The sequence below is a fragment of the Pseudorca crassidens genome, chromosome 14, assembly GCF_039906515.1.
Source record: "Pseudorca crassidens isolate mPseCra1 chromosome 14, mPseCra1.hap1, whole genome shotgun sequence".
NCBI classification, from domain to species: Eukaryota; Metazoa; Chordata; class Mammalia; order Artiodactyla; family Delphinidae; genus Pseudorca; species Pseudorca crassidens.
Genome location: NC_090309.1, coordinates 2,399,843 through 2,418,320, shown reverse-complemented (window position 1 = coordinate 2,418,320; position 18,478 = coordinate 2,399,843). Strand labels below are relative to the sequence as shown.

The 18,478-nt window shown below is 50.1% G+C and overlaps 1 protein-coding gene and 1 long non-coding RNA gene across 5 annotated transcripts in view; both read right to left on the bottom strand.

Annotated features, from left to right (window-relative positions):
- Positions 1-6,760: 6,760 nt before the first annotated feature.
- The window catches only part of UXS1 (UDP-glucuronate decarboxylase 1), a 74,552-nt gene continuing 62,834 nt past the window's right edge, over positions 6,761-18,478 (bottom strand). For all 4 annotated transcript variants that reach the window (XM_067704015.1, XM_067704016.1, XM_067704018.1 and 1 more), the window contains 6 exons: positions 16,572-16,691; positions 16,111-16,154; positions 12,599-12,659; positions 10,504-10,561; positions 8,410-8,513; positions 6,761-7,582 (listed from right to left, as the gene is read on the bottom strand). In XM_067704015.1, the coding sequence (XP_067560116.1) occupies positions 7,451-7,582; positions 8,410-8,513; positions 10,504-10,561; positions 12,599-12,659; positions 16,111-16,154; positions 16,572-16,691 (519 nt within the window). In that variant the 3' untranslated portion in view covers positions 6,761-7,450. The remainder of the gene's footprint in view (positions 7,583-8,409; positions 8,514-10,503; positions 10,562-12,598; positions 12,660-16,110; positions 16,155-16,571; positions 16,692-18,478) is intronic.
- On the bottom strand, positions 8,524-10,491 carry LOC137205828 (uncharacterized). The gene is made up of 3 exons (XR_010934302.1): positions 10,217-10,491; positions 8,881-10,173; positions 8,524-8,635 (listed from the first exon to the last, which is right to left on the bottom strand). It is a non-coding gene; the product is annotated as an uncharacterized lncRNA (long non-coding RNA).

The following is an 18,478-nucleotide window of genomic DNA, read 5'->3' as shown; positions in this document are numbered from 1 at the left end:
CAAATGATATTTGCAAATATTTCTCACATTCTGTAGGTTGTTTTTTTTTGTTCATGGCTTCCTTTGCTGTGCAAAAGCTTTTAAGTTTAACTAGGTCCCATTTGTTTGTTTTTGTTTTCATTACTCTAGCAGGTGGATCCAAAAAGATACTCTGCTCTTTATGTCCTCTATAAAGTATTCAGTCTTACATTTAGGTCTTTAATCTATTTTGAGTTTATTTTTGTATATGGTGTTAGAGAATGTTGTAATTTCATTCATTTACATGTAGCTGTCCAGTTTTCCCAGCACCATTTATTGAAGCAGCTGTCTTTTTCCATTGTATGCTCTTGCCTCCTTTGTCATAGATTAGGTGACCATATGTGTGTGGGTTTGTCTCTGGGCTTTCTATCCTGTTCCATTGATCTGTATTTCTGTTTTTGTGCCAGTACCATACTGTCTTGATTACTGTAGCTTGGTAGTATAGTCTGAAGTCAGGGAGCCTGATTCCTCCAGCTCCGTTTTTCTTAAGATTGCTTTGGCTATTCAGGGTCTTTTGTGTCTCCATACAAGCTAAACATTTTTTGTTCTAGTTCTGTGAAAAATGCCATTGGTAATTTGATAGAGACTGCACTGAATCTGTAGATTTCCTTGGACAGTATAGTCATTTTGACAATACTGACAATGTTGACTCTTCCAATCCAAGAACATAGTATATCTTTCCATCTGTTTATGTCGTCTTTGATTTCTTTCATCAGCATCTCACAGTTTTCGGAGTACAGGTCTATTTCCTCCTTAGGTAGGTTTATTCCTAGGTATTTCATTCACTTGGATGCCATGGTAAGTGGGATTGTTTCCTTAATTTCTCCTTCTGATCTTCTGTTTTAAGTGTATAGAAATGCAACAGATTTCTGTGTATTAATTTTGTATCTGCAACTTTACTGAATTCATTGATGAACTCTAGTAGTTTTCTGGTTGCATCTTTAGGATTTTCTATGTGTAGTATCATGTCATCTGCAAACAGTGACAGATTTACTTCTTTTCCAATTTGGATTCCCTTTCTTTCTTTTTCTTCTCTGATTGCCGTGGCTAGGACTTCCAAAACTATGTTGAGAAAAAGTGGTGAGAGTGGACGTCCTTGTCTTGTTCCTGATCTTAGAGGAAATGCTTTCAGCTTTTCACTGTTGACTGTGATGTTTGCTGTGGGTTTGTCATATATGGCCTTTATGATGTTGAGGTAGGTTCCCTCTAAGCCCACTTTCTGGAGAGTTGTTATCATCAATGGGTGTTGAAACTTGTCAAAAGCTTTTTCTGCATCTATTGAAATGATCATATGGTTTTTATTCTTCAGTTTGTTGTGGTGTATCATCCTGAGTTGTGGATAGTGAAAAATCCTGCAGCCTTGGGATAAATCCCACTTGATCATGGTGTATGATCCTTTTAATGTGTTGTTGGATTCCGTTTGCTAGTATTTTGTTGAGTATTTCTGCATCTATGTTCATCAGTGATATTCACCTGTAATTTTCTCTTTTTGTGGTATCTTTGTCTGGTTTTGGTATCAGGGTGATGGTGGCGTCATAGAATGAGTTTGAGAGTGTTCCTTCATCTGCAATTTTTGGAAGAGTTTCTGAAGGATACATGTTAGCTCTTCTCTAAATGTCCGATAGAATTTGGCTGTGAAGCCATCTGGGCATGGACTTTTGTTTGGAGTTTTTTAATCAGTTTCAATTTCAGTACTTGTGATTGGTCTGTTCATATTTTCTATTTCTTCCTGATTCAGTCTTCAGAGATTGTACCTAGGAATTTGTCCATTTCTTCTAGAATGTCCATTTCTTCTAGGTTGTCCATTTTATTGGCACATAGTTGCCTGTAGTAGTCTCTTATGATCCTTTGTATTTCTGTGGTGTCCATTGTAACTTCTCCCTTTTCATGTCTAATTTTATTGATTTGAGCCCTCTCCCTCTTTTTCTTGATGAGCCTGGCTAAAGGTTTATCAATTTTATCTTCTCAAAGAACCAGCTTTTTAGTTTCATTCATCTTTTCTGTTGTTTTCTTAGTCTCTGTGTCATTTATTTCTAGTCCGATCTTTATGATTTCTTTCCTTCTACTAACGTTAGGTTTTGTTTGTTCTTCTTTCTCTAGGTGCTTTAGGTGTAAGGTTAGGTTGTTTAAGATTTTTTCTCTTTCCTGAGGTAAGGCTGTATTGCTATAAACTTCCCTCTTAGAACCGCGTTTGCTGTGTCTCAGGTTTTGGATCACTGTGTTTTCATTGTCATTTGTCTCCAGGTATTTCTTGATTTCCTCTTTGATTTCTGCAGTGATCCATTGGTAGTTTAGTAATATATTGTTTAGCCTCCATGTGTTTGTGTTCTTTAGTTTTTTTCTTGTAGTAGATTTCTAATGTCATAGTGTTGTGGTCGGAAAAGATGCTTGATATGATTTCAATTTTCTTAAATTTACTGAGGCTCGCTTTGTGGCCCAGCATGTGATCAATCCTGGAGAATGTTCTGTGCGCACTTGAGAAGAAAGTGTGTTCTGCTTTCAGATGGAAGTTCTGTAAACATCAGTTAAGTACATCTGGTCTAATGTGTCATTTAAGGCCTATGTTTCCTTATTTTCTGTCTGGATGATCTGCCCATTGATGAAAGGGGGTGTTAAAGTCCCCCACTGTCATTGTGTTACTGTCAATTTCTCCTTTTATGGCTGTTAGCATTTGCCTTATATATTAAGGTGCTCCTGTGCTGTGTGCATATATATTTACAGTTGTTATGTCGTCTTCTTGGATTGATCCCTTGATCATTATGTAGTGTCCTTCCTTGGCTCTGGTAACATTCTTTGTTTTAAAGTCTATTTTATCTGATATGAGTATTGCTCCTCCACCTTTCTTTTGATTTCCATTTGCATGGAATGCCTTTTTCCATCCCCTCACTCTCAGTCTGTATGTGTCCCTAGATCTGAAGTGGGTCTTTTGTAGGCAGCATATATTCGGTCTTGTTTTTGTATCCATTTAGCCAATCTATTTCTTTTGGTTGAAGCATTTAATCTGTTTACTTTTAAGGTGATAATCAATATATATGTTCTTAGTGCCATTTTGTTAATTGTTGTGGCTTTGTTTTTGGAGGTGTTTTTTCTTCCCTTCCTCTTTTGTTCTCTTGTGATTTGATGACAAACTTTAGTGCTGTGTTTGGATTTCTTTTTCTTTTTTTGTGTATCTATTATAGATTTTAGGTTTGCAGTTACCATGAGGTTTTGATATAGCGGTCTGTAGATAAACAGGGTTATTTTAAGTTGCTGGTCTTTCAATTTCAGATGCATTTCCAGTATCCTGTATTTGTGGTCTCCTCTTGTCATGACTGCTAGTTTTGATATATTTGTGTGTGGATGATTTCCTACCTGTACTGTATGTTTGCCTTTACCAGTGAACTTTTCCATTCATAGTTTTCTTGTTTCTAGCTGTGTCCTTTTCTTTTATGCCTAGAGAACTTCCTTCAGCATTTGTTGCAAAGCTGGTCTGGTGGTCCTGAATTCTCTTAGCTTTGGCTTGTCTGTAAATCTTTCGATTTCTCTGTTTAATCTGAATGAGAGCCTTGCTGGTAGAGTATTCTTGGTTTAGGTTCTTCCCTTTCATCACTTTAAATGTATCATGCCACTCCTTTCTGGTATGCAGCGTTTCTGCTGAGAAATCAGCTGATAACTGATAATCTTATAGGAATTCCCTTGTATGTTACTTGTTGCTTTTACCTTGTTGCTTTTAATATTTTTACTTTTGTCTTTAATTTTTGTCAATTTGATGACTATGTGTCTCAACGTGTTTTCCTCCTTGGGCTTATCCTGCCTGGGACTCTCTGCGCTTCCTGGACTTGGATGACTGTTTCCTTTCCCATGTTAGAGAATTTTTCAGCTATTATCACTTCAAATATTTTCTCAGGTCCTCTCTCTCTTCTCCTGGGACCCCTAAATGCAAATGTTGGTACATTTAATGTTGTCCCAGAGGTGTCTTAAACTGTCCTCTTTTTCATTCTTTTTTCTTTATTCTGTTCTGCAGCACTGATTTCCACCATTCTGTCTTCCAGCTCACTTATCCATTCTTCTGCCTCAGTTATTTGCTATTGATTCCTTCTAGTGTATTTTTCATTTCAGTTATTGTACTGTTCGTCTGTTTTTTAGTTCTTCTAGGTCTTTGCCATACATTTCTTGTATCTTCTCCATCTGTGCCTCCATTCTTTTTCCGAGATCTTGCATCATCTTTACTGTCATTTCTTTGACTTCTTTTTCAGGTAGATGGCCTGCTTCATCTAGTTGTTCTTCTGGGGTTTTAGCTTGTTCCTTCAGCTGGGACATATTTCTCTGCCATCTCATTTTGTCTAATTTTCTGTGATGGTGGTTTCTGTTCTGCAGGCTGTAGGGTTGTAGTTCTTGCTTCTGCTGTCTGCCCCATGGTGGAGGAGTTTGTCTAAGGCTTCTGCAGGCTTCCTGGTACCTCCATTTGTATTTAATGTATTATGTTAAGGCTTAAATGTGCCATTTTACTTTTTGTTTTCCGCTTGTCTTTTGTTCTATTTTTTCCTCCCTTCACGCAGTTTAAATTAGAGTTCTTTTGTTAGAGTTCTATTTGGGCATCTGTACAGACTTTTAGTGGATGCTCCAGGCACTGCAGTCTGCACACACGTAACTTCTCAAAATCTACTGGTGACAAGTTTTACCAGTTTGGAAACGTTACTTTCTTTTACCCTCCCATATCTATAATATAGTTATTTTATTTCACTTATATGCATTGGAAACCATAAAACTTATATAATTTTTGCTTCAACCATCAAATATAATTTAGAAAACTTTGAGAGGAGAAAGAAAACCCATTATATTTACCCATATTTTTGCTCTTTCCTTGTTCGTTCTTCCTTTCTGATGTCCCAAGTTTCCATATTTTAGTGTTTCCTTTTTGTTTAGAGAATTTTACTTTAGCCATACTTCTAAGGTAGGTCTCCTGGTGAAAACTTTTCAATTTTACTTCATATGAGAATGTCTTAATTTCCCCCCCCCCTTTTTTTTTTTGCGGTATGTGGGCCTCTCGCTGTTGTGGCCTCTCCCGTTGCGGAGCACAGGCTCTGGACGCGCAGGCTCAGCGGCCATGGCTCACGGGCCCAGCTGCTCTGCAGCACGTGGGATCTTCCTGGACCGGGGCACGAACCCGTGTCCCCTGCATCAGCAGGCGGACCCTCAATCACTGTGCCACCAGGGAAGCCCTCCCCTCCATTTCTGAAGGGTATTCATGGGATATAGAATTCTGGATTGACAGTTCTTTCAGCCCATGAAAAATGTGCCACGTACTTCTGGGGCCCTGTTTCTGAGGAACTTGCTGCCATAATGATTGTTTTGAACCTGCAGGTAATGTGTCATTTCCCTCTGGCTACTTTTGAGATTCTTTGCTTACGGCTTTAGTTTTGACTATTACGACTTGGTGTGGATTTCTTTGGTTTTATCTCATTTGGGGTTCACTCAGCATTTTGAATCGGAACCTTTATGCTGCTTTGCCAAATTCAGGAAACTGTCAGCCCTTTTCCTAGGAATATATTTTCAGCTCCCCCCTCTCGTTCCATGAGTATATTTTATTAAAACCGTGGGGAAGAAAGTCAAAGGAATGAATTTCAGAGGAACTCTAGATACTCCTATATTCTAGATATAGCAAGTAACGAGGTAGGAGAATTCTGGAGCCTGGGGCTTTGGGGCTCTCCCTACCCACACTGCACAGCTGAGCTCCACCAAACTCCCTCCATGCCTCGCTCTTTCCTCAGTGCCTGGATGTCACCGTTAGTGGTTCCCAAACAAGTTTCCGTTCACCCCCTCTCAGTAAATGGTGTCACTTAGTTCAGGCCCAAATAATGACAACTAAATATAAGAAGGCATCCTGAGTCCTCTCCTTCTCACACCATGCCCACTCTAGCATTGACCTTCAGTTCCAGAATCTTAGCACAACAAATAAAATAAAACCACAGCTTCCTTGGTCTGACCCCAGAAATTCTGATTGGAAAAACATGTCCAATTAAAAAAATAGATATCCCTAGGAGATTTGGAAGGACAGACAGGCAAGCCTAGTTTACCCTGGTTCATATGGAAACGAGCACAGTGCCCCTGCTTGATGCTTTCATCCCCTTGGTGTCCTTGCAGCATTTGTCACTACGCCCTGGGGCCAACTGACTCGAAAGTGTGTAGCCTTAACTTCCTACGTGTCCTTCCGTTTGTTATAAAAGCAATTTAAAAACCCTACCGGGCTTCCCTGGTGGCGCAGCGGTTGAGAGTCCGCCTGCCGATGCAGGGGACACGGGTTCGTGCCCCGGTCCGGGCCTGTGAGCCGTGGTTGCTGAGCCTGCACGTCCGGAGCCTGTGCTCCGTAATGGGAGAGGCCCGCGTACCGCAAAAAAAACCCCAAAACCCTACCAGTAAGCCCTACCACTAAACCTTGAAAGAATTCTTAGTGAAAATGGAAGCTCTCAGTTTCTACTCCACAGGTCACTAATGACACTTCCTTTTCTCCATCTGCTCCGTGCTTCCAGGGAAGGACACACAATGATTCTAACCCTGGGTGAGACCTGAAAAATCTCTCCCCACTGCAGTGAACAGCGTTTGCACAGATTCAGCCCCAGCAGCACAGAAATGTTTCCACTATCCACTCAAGTTACATATACACCAACCTCGACAGTTAACAGACATTTCTTTAAAATTCTCTAATATTTTTCTTAGCCATCCGATGATGCACCATGCAAAGCAGAAAGCCAACCTTTAAAACTGAGAGTTTCAATATTTTATTAAAATAGCATATTTAACCACTGTTAACCAAGAATATGTTAGCTTCCCACCCCCACCAGGTGCAGCACAACACAGTAGTGATTGATTTCAAATATCCTGCATTGTGATAACCAACAGAAACATTTCAAAGTCAAGTCTGCAACTAAAAACTAGACCTTGGAAAAATCCTGAATTAGAAGAAACATAAAGTCCTCAAACAGAATTTTATCTGCCCGAGAATGAATGCGGTGCGCCCCCCACCTACCTGACAACACTGCTGGGCTGCTGCTTCTCCTCTGTGCATAGTATAACGTCTCGTTTATTAGTACCCACTTTATAAATAAATCGGCGTTTAATCACCCCATTTAATGTTCCTTTTCAGCTTCACAAAGAAACCAGTAAATAAAACTGTCGATGACAGTCACGACATAGGCTCTCACGGCAAGGTAAAAAATTTGAAAATACGCAGAGATGCATCAATGCTATTTTACATAAAAAGATTTAAAAAGTGCAAGGCAAAATCTGCAGTTTTTTAGGGGAGTTTTTAGGCACATCCATTTCTTAAAGCAAGCTTCAGAATGAATTCCAGTTTGTTCTTCATGATACCTGTTTAAGTCTTTCTTTAAAAAAAAGAAAAATACATCTCCTCAAGTGTGAAACAGGGCATCTCCCGTCCCGAAAGGCGAGGTTTTCAGGTATGGCGCGTCCGTCCTTTTTTTATTCTTGCGGGCTTTGGTTTGGGGATGTACTGATTATTCGCCTGGTACTCGAGTTCTTTCCGGAAGTAGTGAATTGCTTTGTTTAACCCTTCCTCCAGCGGGACCTATTTAAAGAGAGAGCGAGAATGAGGGGCGCGGCCGGGTCCCCCGAAGCTGTCTGCGCCTGTGCTGTGCACCCTGACAGGCTGCACTTGAAGGAGCTGCAGCCCCAGAGACCCACACTTCCTCCTGCAGGTTGGGACTCTGTTCCAGTTTGAATCAGTCACAAAAGGCACCCTTAAAATAATGCCCCACGCGCCCTTCCTCTCAGAGGAGGAAGATGCGTGGAAGCATCCGTATCCAATCCACATGCCTGATTCTCTGGGTGACACTTACTCTCTGTACTTTCACCCCTGGGGACCCTCATAATTTAGAGCTGCCCTGCAGCAAACAGGAAACGGAAACCGAATCAGCTGCCCATGTCCTCTCTGCGGACATGACCTCTAGACTGAGACCTGTAGGAAAGGAATGCACCAGCCACGCCCAGCCTCGGGGCGGGGGGAGGAGGAACTGTCTGCCTGGGGGACAGGCAGCCCGAGCCTGGCGAGGCCACACCACCTAGCCTGATGGACTCCAAGGGCAACAGAAAGGAGGGGAGGCCCACCGTTACCCTTCAGCCTCCCACCCTGCTCCACCTGCGTAGGAACTGGGGTGGATGGGCTCGCCCACATCATGGGCATCGTGGCCGGCCCTGCACAGCCATGACACCCTGGCTGAGTGAACAGAGGCAAGGCAGGGCTACCTGGGGCCAAGCCATTCCCTGTTAACAGAGAACAAGGGACACAGGCTACAAGCACCATGTGGCCCTGGAGAGAACACTGCTGGGGCCACCCCACGTGGCAGCACCCCCAGGGAACACAGTGCAGGGGTGGAGCCACCCCCCCCCACTTACCACTGGCTCCCACCCCAGCATCAGCTTTGCTTTCTTGATGTCTGGTTTCCTTTTCTGCGGGTCATCCTGGGCTTCAGAGAGAAACTGAATTTCACTCCCGCTGCCTGTGTTGTTGAAAAAAGGTGAGAATCAGGAACCACTGGGATGCGACTCTCCACATACATCGAAGGCAAGGCCCACCATCGCAGGTATACAGGTGCAGATGGAGTGCTGTGTCCTAAGTCACCTCACCCCCCCCAGGAATGTGCTGCTGGCCACCCGCACAGGGATACAGGTGCAGATGGAGTGCTGGGTCCCAAGTCACCTTGCCCCCCCCCCCCGGGGACAGCTGGCCCACCAGCGGAGGTACACAGGTGCAGATAAAGTGCTGTGTCCCAAGTCACGTTGCGCCCCCCCCCCCCCACGGGACTGTGCTGCTGGCCTACCCGCACAGGGATACAAGTGCAGATAGAGTACTGGGTCCCAAGTCACCTTGCCCCCTCCTACCCCCGGGGACCGTGCTGCTGGCCCACCAGCGCAGGTACACAGGTGCAGATGGAGTGCTGTGTCCCAAGTTACTTGGCCCCCCGCCCCCCCCCCGGGGAATGTGCTGCTGGCCCACCCACACAGGGATACAGGTGCAGATGGAGGGCTGTGTCCCACGTCAGCTCCCCGCCCCCGGGGAATGTGCTGCTGGCCACGCAGCACTTGGCAAGGGCAGGACACCAGCCTGCGCCACCCCAAGGGGAAGGAGAGGGCAGGCCCAACGCATACCATCCCCCTCAGCAGCACAGCCGCATGCCCACTGCCACCGGGGGGGGGGGCTGTGACCCTGATGCCCCGACGAGCCCCCCTCAGGTGTTCATGCCCTGCAGCCAGGCTCCCTTCAGCCCGTCTAACGGGCAGAGTGCCAGGGAGTGACCGTCGGCCAGCCCAGGCTGACACCTTACGAGGCCCTGCCACCTACGCCCTGCCAGAGCCACCCTGCTGGACAAACCTCAAGCAGAAGGACAGAAGGCCGGCTGCTCCAGCTTCCTAGGACCAACAGATCGAAGCCAGCCCAGTAACCACTGGCCAGGCCTGCAGAGGGAGCCCCCAGCCCTGGTCCCAGAATCTGGAGCGAATAAAACAGCTGCCGCCTGAAGCCAGGGGTCTGGGTCGATGTGTTACACAGCCATCCACCCAGGCTCCGGACAAGCTTCCCAACCTCAACGTGAGCACGAGCGCCTGAGGAGTCGCCAAACGCGGATTCTGACCCGGGAGACGCGGGCAGGGTGTGCGACTCTGCATTTCTAACAAGTGCCTGATGGGGATGAAGATGCTGTGGTTTTCATCTCAGCAGGACCATCCCCTGTCCTGGCCGACTGTCCGAGCTGGACAGGGGCAGGAAGGACAACTGCAGAGAATCCAGCCTGCTAGGTGCAGGGTCTAGACAGGCCCCCATCACGCTCGCCTGGCCTAGCCAACCCCACTCCAGTCTGGTTGTGTCTGCACACTGATTTCTTGATCAAACCTGGGAAGCAGACACCCCCCAACCTGAGCCCCAGGAACCTGACCGTGTGACCAAGGGCACAGCCCGTGGACACTGGCAGCCCACAGCTGGCTGAAGACGCAGACTTCTCATGGCTTAAGAGCACGCCCTCTCGGGGGCCACGCCCAGTGTCCACACTGCCTGCAACACCTCGTGGCCAGGTTGGCCAGAACTGCACATGGGACCTAAAACTCGCCACCGGATGCCACCAGAATCACACAAGCCCCAGTGTCGCTCTCCCACTCCCTGAAATCCTGTGCTCGGCCCAGCTGGCATCCGGACCCAGACAGTGGTCACCTGGGCAGAACTGCCGGCCCCAATCACGTCTCGAGCACAGAGGTCAGACGTACCATTTCTGCTCCACACAGACCTTGTTACAAGGGTGAACAAAGCTGGGCCCCTCCCCGCACCCCTTCACCTTTCCGTCACTTAGAATCACAAAACGGTGAGGCCCTCCTGATCAAGTTCTGCTTTTCATCCAATTCGATTAGCGTGTCTTAATTACCCACCGTCCAGGCGGGGCGTTATTAACCGACAGGGTAAGCGCGGTCGGTCACACGTAGGAAGGCCTCTGTCCTACTTACCAACGAGGTTTTTAATTAGCTCAGCGAATTCCAGGATCGTATGTTCTTCCGGGTTCCCCTAAGGAAGAAAGGTCTCTGGTTAGAGGTGTAAACGCAACGGCGACTCCACGCCCTCCCGCACCACATGCGCGCCGTCCCCGACGCCGGGGGGCGGGGGCAGGGTCAGCAGACGCCCGCCTGTGTAGCGGCGCATCAGGGCGCTGCGTCCCCTGGCCCAGGCACGGGACGGTTTCCAGACGCAAGGGTACTGTAGGCTCGGTGTCGCTCTACAGGAAAGCCTGGTTCTGCGAGCTCAGCTCTCCCAGGACACTCTTGCCACTGGGGGCGCCGTGCTCACCCCCTCAGTGATGAAGACGCGTGAGCCTGGACAGGAGTCCCAACAGACGCGAAACGCGCTCGCAGGGGGGCCCTGGGCAGCCGGTGCGAGAGACAGGATGTGGCTCTATGGCGGGCTTACTTTGGGCGCCCCTCCTCCTCTTCCTGCCATGGTACCTTCCAGCAGCCACAGCCCCTCCCCTCCCCGAGCCTGCTCGTCCCGTCCCGTGAGAGCGCACCATGAAGTCTGGCAACCGTACGTCCCACCACTCTTCATCCCCAATCTCCTGGTTTCGTCTGAGACCAAAGGTAAAAGAGGCAGGAAGGGACCCTAGGCCTAATTATGAGCACCCCGGGGCTACCGGCAGACACGCCCCTGAAACAAGACAGGTTTCTACAGGAGTCAGACACTCCAGCACGGCCCTGTGCAAAGAGGCGAGAACGACGCGGCACTAAAGCGGGGAGTGGCTGCTTGGGGCGACCACTAAGACGCACACTTGGAAGGGCGAGAAGTGAAAACACAGGGTAAGGGCGGTGAAGGCTCAAGATGAAGTGAGGATTCACGAGACACGGCTTGTGCTGTTTAACCCCCTGTTCCTTTGAAAATGCATGAAAACACCGCTGGCTGGGTGCTTGCGGCCGCCGGGACCCGTAAATTGGTCAAAGGTCCCACAGGGAGTGACCTCTCCTTTGCTGTTGGTAGGAACTCCCGCCCAACCCAGGAGAAATGAACGTTCCAGAGTGTGCTTCAGACTGCCGGTCATGAAGAAAAGTACAAGGAACGGTTTGCAAGTGAAGTGCTTTCAAGAAATTAGCAGGCACGCCCACACCTGTGAGCTTAGCCCCTCCTAGGGAGGGGAGGTGGCCGAGGAGACCGAGGTGGTGAGAGGGGAGGGGCTCCCCCACTGAGCGGGGCGGGGGGTGGGCTCGGGTCAGCTGCCATCGGCAGAAGTGGGCCGTCTAGAATGAGGGGCAGTCTACACTGGACACCTCGCATTTTAAACGGGGTGGAATGAAACCATTCAGGAGACAGTGACCAAAAGGGTCCGAGGGCTCTAGCCCAACCTGATCCCTGGAAGAGCTGGAGAGGAGACTGGGGAAGTCCTGGGGAAGCTGTCACATCACAGGGGAATAGGCCAGCTCTGGCGGGGGGGGGGGGGGGTGCCCATGGAGAAGGCAGGACAGTGGGCGGGCACACACCGGATGAGGTTTTACCTCTAAACAGAAGGAAAAACGTTCTGCCAGGGAGAACCGGCCGAAGACAGGACAAACTGCTCTGCAGAGAAACACCTCCTCCAGCGCCAAGAGTGAGCGAGGCCGGATCAGAGATCAGGCCGGTTCTGCTCCCTCCCGGGAGTGTCTGCGCTGCAGGAAGTGCGGGAGGAAGCGGCACGAAGGGGGTCTGGGCGCTCGCAGACGTGACAGTGAGGGAAACTGGCTTAGCCACTCCATCTTCTACAGCCCCGGAAAGCAAGCCTTATCGAGCCCAACTGCACATTCAGTGATGGACAAAGGACACCCAGAACGTCACCTCCAGCCACTGAAGGCTTCACGCATTTCTAGACCTGGCCCTTCCGGTGGGTGGAGCGGGGTTAGTTTATCACGTGGCTCAGCCACGTGTCCCAGATCTTCTTTGTGGACTCGTTTTGTTCTATTCCGTGGATCTTCCTCTAGTGTTGGGCAAGCGACACACAGGCACGTGCCCTAAGCGTGCTGCCGGCGAATGAGCCAGGCAGGAAGCCGCCTGCTGGGGAGGGAGGGGGCAGAGGGAGGGACTCACCAGGTTGACGGGGCTGCTGACGTTGCTGTTCATGAGTGCCACGAGGCCGTTCACCAGGTCGCTGGAAGAGAGGGGAGGCTGCTCAGGTGCCCGCCGAGGCCCACAGGTGCCGAGCATCGGACACAAGCCGGCCACCTCCCGGAAGGAAACCAAAACCCCCACGGGAGACTGGACGTCAAAATAAAACCCTGCACCTAGAGGGCGCAGAGGATGCTCCAGTGTTTGCAGATGGGATGATGTGGCGTCTGGGATCTGCCTTCTGTGGGAGGGTGGAGGCAGATGGCTGAGCAGGAGATAGGGCTGAGTTCCCTACTTTGTATATTTCTGAAGTCCTTCGGCAATTAAAAAATGAAAATAAAGTAGGCACACACCCCAAAAAAGATGGCGTTTATGCAAGTTTCTGAGGAAAGTCCATGTTTAACGGGAACCCAGGTAGTCGGCCCATATGGAAAAGCAGATGGTTTTTTTAAAAATAAGGTCTCCTGCAATGGAAGAACTCCAGTATGTAAGTCTCCTACTGGCAAATCACAGAGAAAGCCAGACAGCCCTGAGTGTTGAAACCAGCTCCCTGGACCTCCGGCCCCTCACCTCCCCCCAGGAACCCCCGCACCCGGATGGGACGGGCGGGGGCGTCTGGGTGTTGCAGACGGATGGTGAGCGAGTGGGCCGTGAGGGTGACGGTCAAGAGGCAAATTTTCCGCTTACCAAGGTTTGGTTCTTATTTTCAGAAGCGTTAAAGGGTGGTTCTGTCAAAAAAAAAGTGACTTCATAAAAATGACACCTGGCTGCTACGCGAGCGTTTTACTAAAAGTCATAAGTCACTTTCACCAGCTGTGTCTCACGAGGCTGTGAGGGTTCTTTCTGCTCCGGGGATGCAAATGCGGCCGCCTGGAACCCTCTTCCCTCCTCCACCATAACCAGCAAGGAGCAGGTTACTGTGCCAAACTTCCAAAAGAAAACCTCAGGTTTTCCTTTCCTTTTCACTGAGAAACAATCTGGGGGTGGGGGTGGGGTTATTTAGCAAACAAATGATTTTCTGGGTTTTTGCTTACAACCAATGGGCATTTTATAGGAACACGCCTAAAGTCCGCTCTGCTCTCACGGATCAAGCACAGATGCAAAGAACCGCTGACTTGAGATGATTCCTCGCTTCTAGAAACTGGCAAAAATCCCTTCATCACTATAGCCGTTAACGACCACATCCCAACACATCCTCTGACAGCACACGTCTCTGCATATTTGGAAAAGACGTTAAAATGTGCCATTCAGTAGCATCCACAAACATTTTTAATGGGGGGGGGTCCATATTAAGCTGGAAGGTGACGGACACTTATGTAATCATCCTGGGGGGGGAGGGGCATGCATCTTTCATGCAAAAAAACTGGCAACTTTTAAGGCCAAAAGTGCACAGATCACATCCATTTAACCTGAAGCTCTTTAAAAGTGTCATTCTGACAAAGTGACTTTTTAAGACAACACAGCATGCCTCCGTGATGGGGTGAGGACGTAACCTGGCCACGAGAGCACCAAGCACGGTTATGCCAGGATGTCAGCACACACGCCACCCAGAGACCGCAACGGTCACCCAGAAACGGTGCAACGCTACCGCAGGGCAACCGTGGATTTTGGAAATGGGTAATTTAGTTCAGTAAGTACAGATCCGAACATTGTGCATTTTTAACTGTGAAGTAAAAGAGCCTCAGTTTCTACAAAATAGCTTGTTTAAAACAGCCCAGCGTTGGCAAGTTAACTCTCTGGGCCAAGCCTCGAACAATGGAGCGTGAAAGCCGGGAAAGCGCCTTCCCTGAGTCTGGTGACGTCGGGGAGCCTCAGCACGTCAGAGCCCACTACCTCGAGATGTGAGACCAGATGGCGCGGCCTCACGGAGAGAGGGTTTGCCCGAAGGGCCCCCAACACCACTTCTAGTGACTCCACTGAGGTCCCTTCCAGGCTGCACCCTGGCATCTGGGTGGGTGACGGGGCGCGTGGACCGTGCAGGCCGGCCAGCGAGGCACGTCCTGTCGGGGATGGAATGCAGCCCGCGCATCACTCGATGCTTAAAGGATTTCAATCACCAGCAAAAAGCAAGCACCTGAGAGGCTACTTTAAATGAATTCTGTATCTGATGCCTTTGAAATAGTAAGAACGGGTTGAAACTGATGCCCCTTTCACTGCACGGTCTCTGGAATACTCCACGAGGTGGTAAGGCTGGAGGAGACTGGGGGCCTTGATGAGGCCATTGGAGGAGATTCAACGCGACTAAGACGTCAAGACCCCCCCACACCTCGAGAAAGGGCGCACACGGGGGCGGGTGAGGGCAGGCGGGGTGGACACGTGTCACGATGAGAAGATGGTACCCGAGCGCAGGATCCCAGGAGCACGGTCCCCACACAGACATGGGCCGCAATTGCTTCCTTGCAGCGCACGGCTCCCGAGTGAAGTGCTCTGACATGAGAACAGGCCGGCTAGCTCCTGGCTGAATCCCTTCTTAGACTATTTGGGCAACAAAGTGGGCCAGTGACGTGACGGTCCCAGGCTTTTGCCCTGCTGGGCAAGATACTAACCGATGGGGAGAGAAAAACCACTGTTCATTTTAAGACACTTACTCAGCTTTCTTTTGGGCTAAATGTGAAAATCCACAAACACTTGCAGGAAAAAAAAAATCTACAGTGGTTGTGTTTAATTTTTTTTTTTCTTTTAAACCAGGAAAAAATTGGTGTGTTGCTCGGGCCGAGGTGGGGTGGGAGCCCCCCAAGACCTGCCACCACTTCGCCCGACAGCATCCCTGGGGTGGCCGCAGGCCCCAGGGACAGCATTTTCTGATGGACAGGCACTCCAGGGTATTTGTACTGAAAAGTGCAAATATACAGTCCCAAAACACACAACTAGATTTTCCAATGATTCAGGACACCACAGACCTATGCAGAATTCACCACTGTGCCACGTGGGACGTATTTTGGTAGATGTAACTGCTCATATAATAACTCTTCTCTCAGAACCAAACCGCACTTTAAAACTTGCCACCAACCGAACTGGCCGACGACAGACTAGACTGAGGAGGGCTACCAAGAAATCAGTGAATGTGACCCAGTGAGACCGTTCAACCAAGATCTTAAAATACCTTTATCTACATTTAGTTCGGGCACAAAATTTGTCAGCATTAGGCCACCTGACCTTCTTAATGATGACAACCTTGTCCACCCCAGAAGGCACATCTAAAGGGTCTGATTTCGGCATCTGCAGGTGTGCTGCAAGCCTGAGGCCGTCACCTCACTGGCCTGAACTGGAGGCCCTGGGTGACCCTCGGGGCCGGCAGCTTGGCCGACAAGACACTAGGTGGCAGCAGGAGACCAGCACATCCGACCTCTATTGGCAGAGAACCGGGATAGGGGGGCGCCCACGGGATGAGCAGAACTAACCGTCAACCCAGCTGCTTCACCGGAATGAAAACAGCAAAACGAACAAGTGACCCAGATGGGACTGGACGGCCCTCGCCCGCCTGGGGGTCTTACCTGACGTACTGGAAGGCCCTTGTCTGCGACCCGGATCCGTACACCTGCGGGGAGACCACACGGAGGGTCCCGGAACCGCGGACTGCACGGGAGCCTTCAACCACCAGGGGCGTAGCCTGACCTCAGCCCTGACAACCCCAGGGTCCAGCTGCGCCAGGCCCTCCACCAGGCCCGGGGCCTCACCCAGGGGCACCCTGAGGCGCCCTGTGGACAGAGACGCCCCCGGGCACAGTCATGGGCCAAGAGCACGGCGGGAGAGGCCTCTGCAGGCAGGCCCTGAGCCCGAGGCACCAGAGTGTCTGCAGCTCAGGGAGCAGGGTGACCTGGGCCCCGTGCAGGGTCACGGCTCCCGTGTGTTCCCTCCACGCACCGCCCCCTCCCTCCCTCCCTCCCTCCCTCCAAGGGCAGCGGGGACTTCTGACTTCAGGGCAGCCCCCCCACCACGCCCACCCACCACCCACCGTGAGCGGCTCCCCCTGCAGCGCCTGCAGGATGAAGTTGCTGACCACCCGGCCGTCGTTCATGTGCATTCGGGGTCCGAAAGTGTTGAAGATCCTGGCCACGCGCACCTCCACGCCTTCCTGCAACACAGAAGAGGGTGAGCCCGGCGCCCCACAGGTACCTCTGCTCTTCCTTCCAGACACAGGTGCTTTTCCGTCCTGATGAGATGCTCTGTTCTCTGTAATCAAATCTGGAGGCTGCAAGTTACACCAAACTCACGTGAGCCCCGATTCCCACCACCTTGAGGCCCACAGCATGAAACGTGCTGCAGAAACCTGAGAGACAGTTAAACAGTGCAAGGGGTTAATGATGGGTGTACATTTTCCCCCAGTAAATAAATTCTACTTTCTTAACTAGGACCGTGCTATGCATCTCTTTCACATAATATTTTGTATAAATTTATCACTCAACAGAGATGTAAATGTTAGTGAATGTTTAATAGCTGATTTGAAGAAAAACAAGAGAGCACTTTGTCCTGGGAAAGGAGGGGCAGGTGAGGGTTCCGAAAAGGCTACACTGTACCTACTACATTCCCCAGTCTGTTCTGCTGGAAACCTCATCCGTTCAGTGAAAAACCAAAGGCAATCTGGCACCTGACACAGGCTACGTACAGCTAAACAGCCCGGGAAGACGCCAACGTACATTGTTCACAAAAACGGGCGTTCCAGACCTTCCCAGACTTGCCCTCTTGTACTTTTAATGTTTCTATTGTTATTACAATAAACATCTCTTACTTTTGTAATTGGGGAAAGCATATTTTCAAACATGTAGTCAAGGAAAGTATATTTTATTAAACCCCGAAAGCCTTCTGCAAACTATCTTGCTTAATTATCAATTTCACAGACTGCTTTGTCAGTGATAAAAAGTTAAATGTTTCCATCACACTCTGAATCAGCGGACTCTTACAGCAATCCATCACCCATGAGGCAACAGACGCGCATCTCCGGGTGTCAGAGGGCTGGTGGGGTGGGCTGTGAGCCCCAGGGCTCAGTGGCCAGGCCGTGCCGTCGGTCTCTCCTCACCGGGAGAGCGGGAGCGGGCGGGGCTCACGTACAAGTCAGCCTCAGCACAGGCCCGGTGATGACAGCTTAGCTGCTGCCGGGGTCCTGCTAGTCGGTACAGTTTTTTCCTGACTCTACGTACCGGAGCCGGGGCAGGCTGGGAACCTGAGGGACCCGTAGCTGATGGGGCTGATTTAGCACAGAATTTCTCCACTGTAAGTACGGCGAGTGGACGGCCATGGGCTGCGGCATCCCTAGGGCCCCAGCAGGCCTCCCAGTGGCTGGAGCTGCCAGCCGCCTCCGCCCCCAGCGGCCTCATCTAGGCCTCCACGTGTGCCAGCGTGCAGTGGCTGGCAGGTGTGGACCCAGCGCAGTTAGCTTTCAGAAACCGGAGCTGCCACATTTCTGCCAAGCCCCAGCAATGCACCATCGAGCCTTCCCAAGGGCATTCAGACTCCTAGGCCTACGATGTGAGCTGTAATTCCAGGTCCGGGCATAAACCAACCCTGCTCTCTACTGAACTGACCAGGGAGCATTTCAGCGACGGGGGGGTGGGGCAGGGACGAGCAGAGATGCTGCTCTCACTAGAAAACAGCTCCCAAGTGTCCGCCTGCATTTACTTGTCAAGATGAGAAAATCCAAAGTGGGTGAAGGTGGCTTTATTCCAAGAGAGGAAAAGCTCAGCACATTCACAGCGGTCAGGCCACGTGCCGGCAGGGCGCTTGGGGGGCTGTGCTTTGCTCCCTCCCCCGCCCCCAGGAACGCTGGGCTCTGCACACGTGAACTGCAGCACAGAGGGACCTGGCTGTGTGACCTGTCCGCCTGGGTCCGGGGCCTCAGGGGACGGGCAGCTCCTCCCGACTATC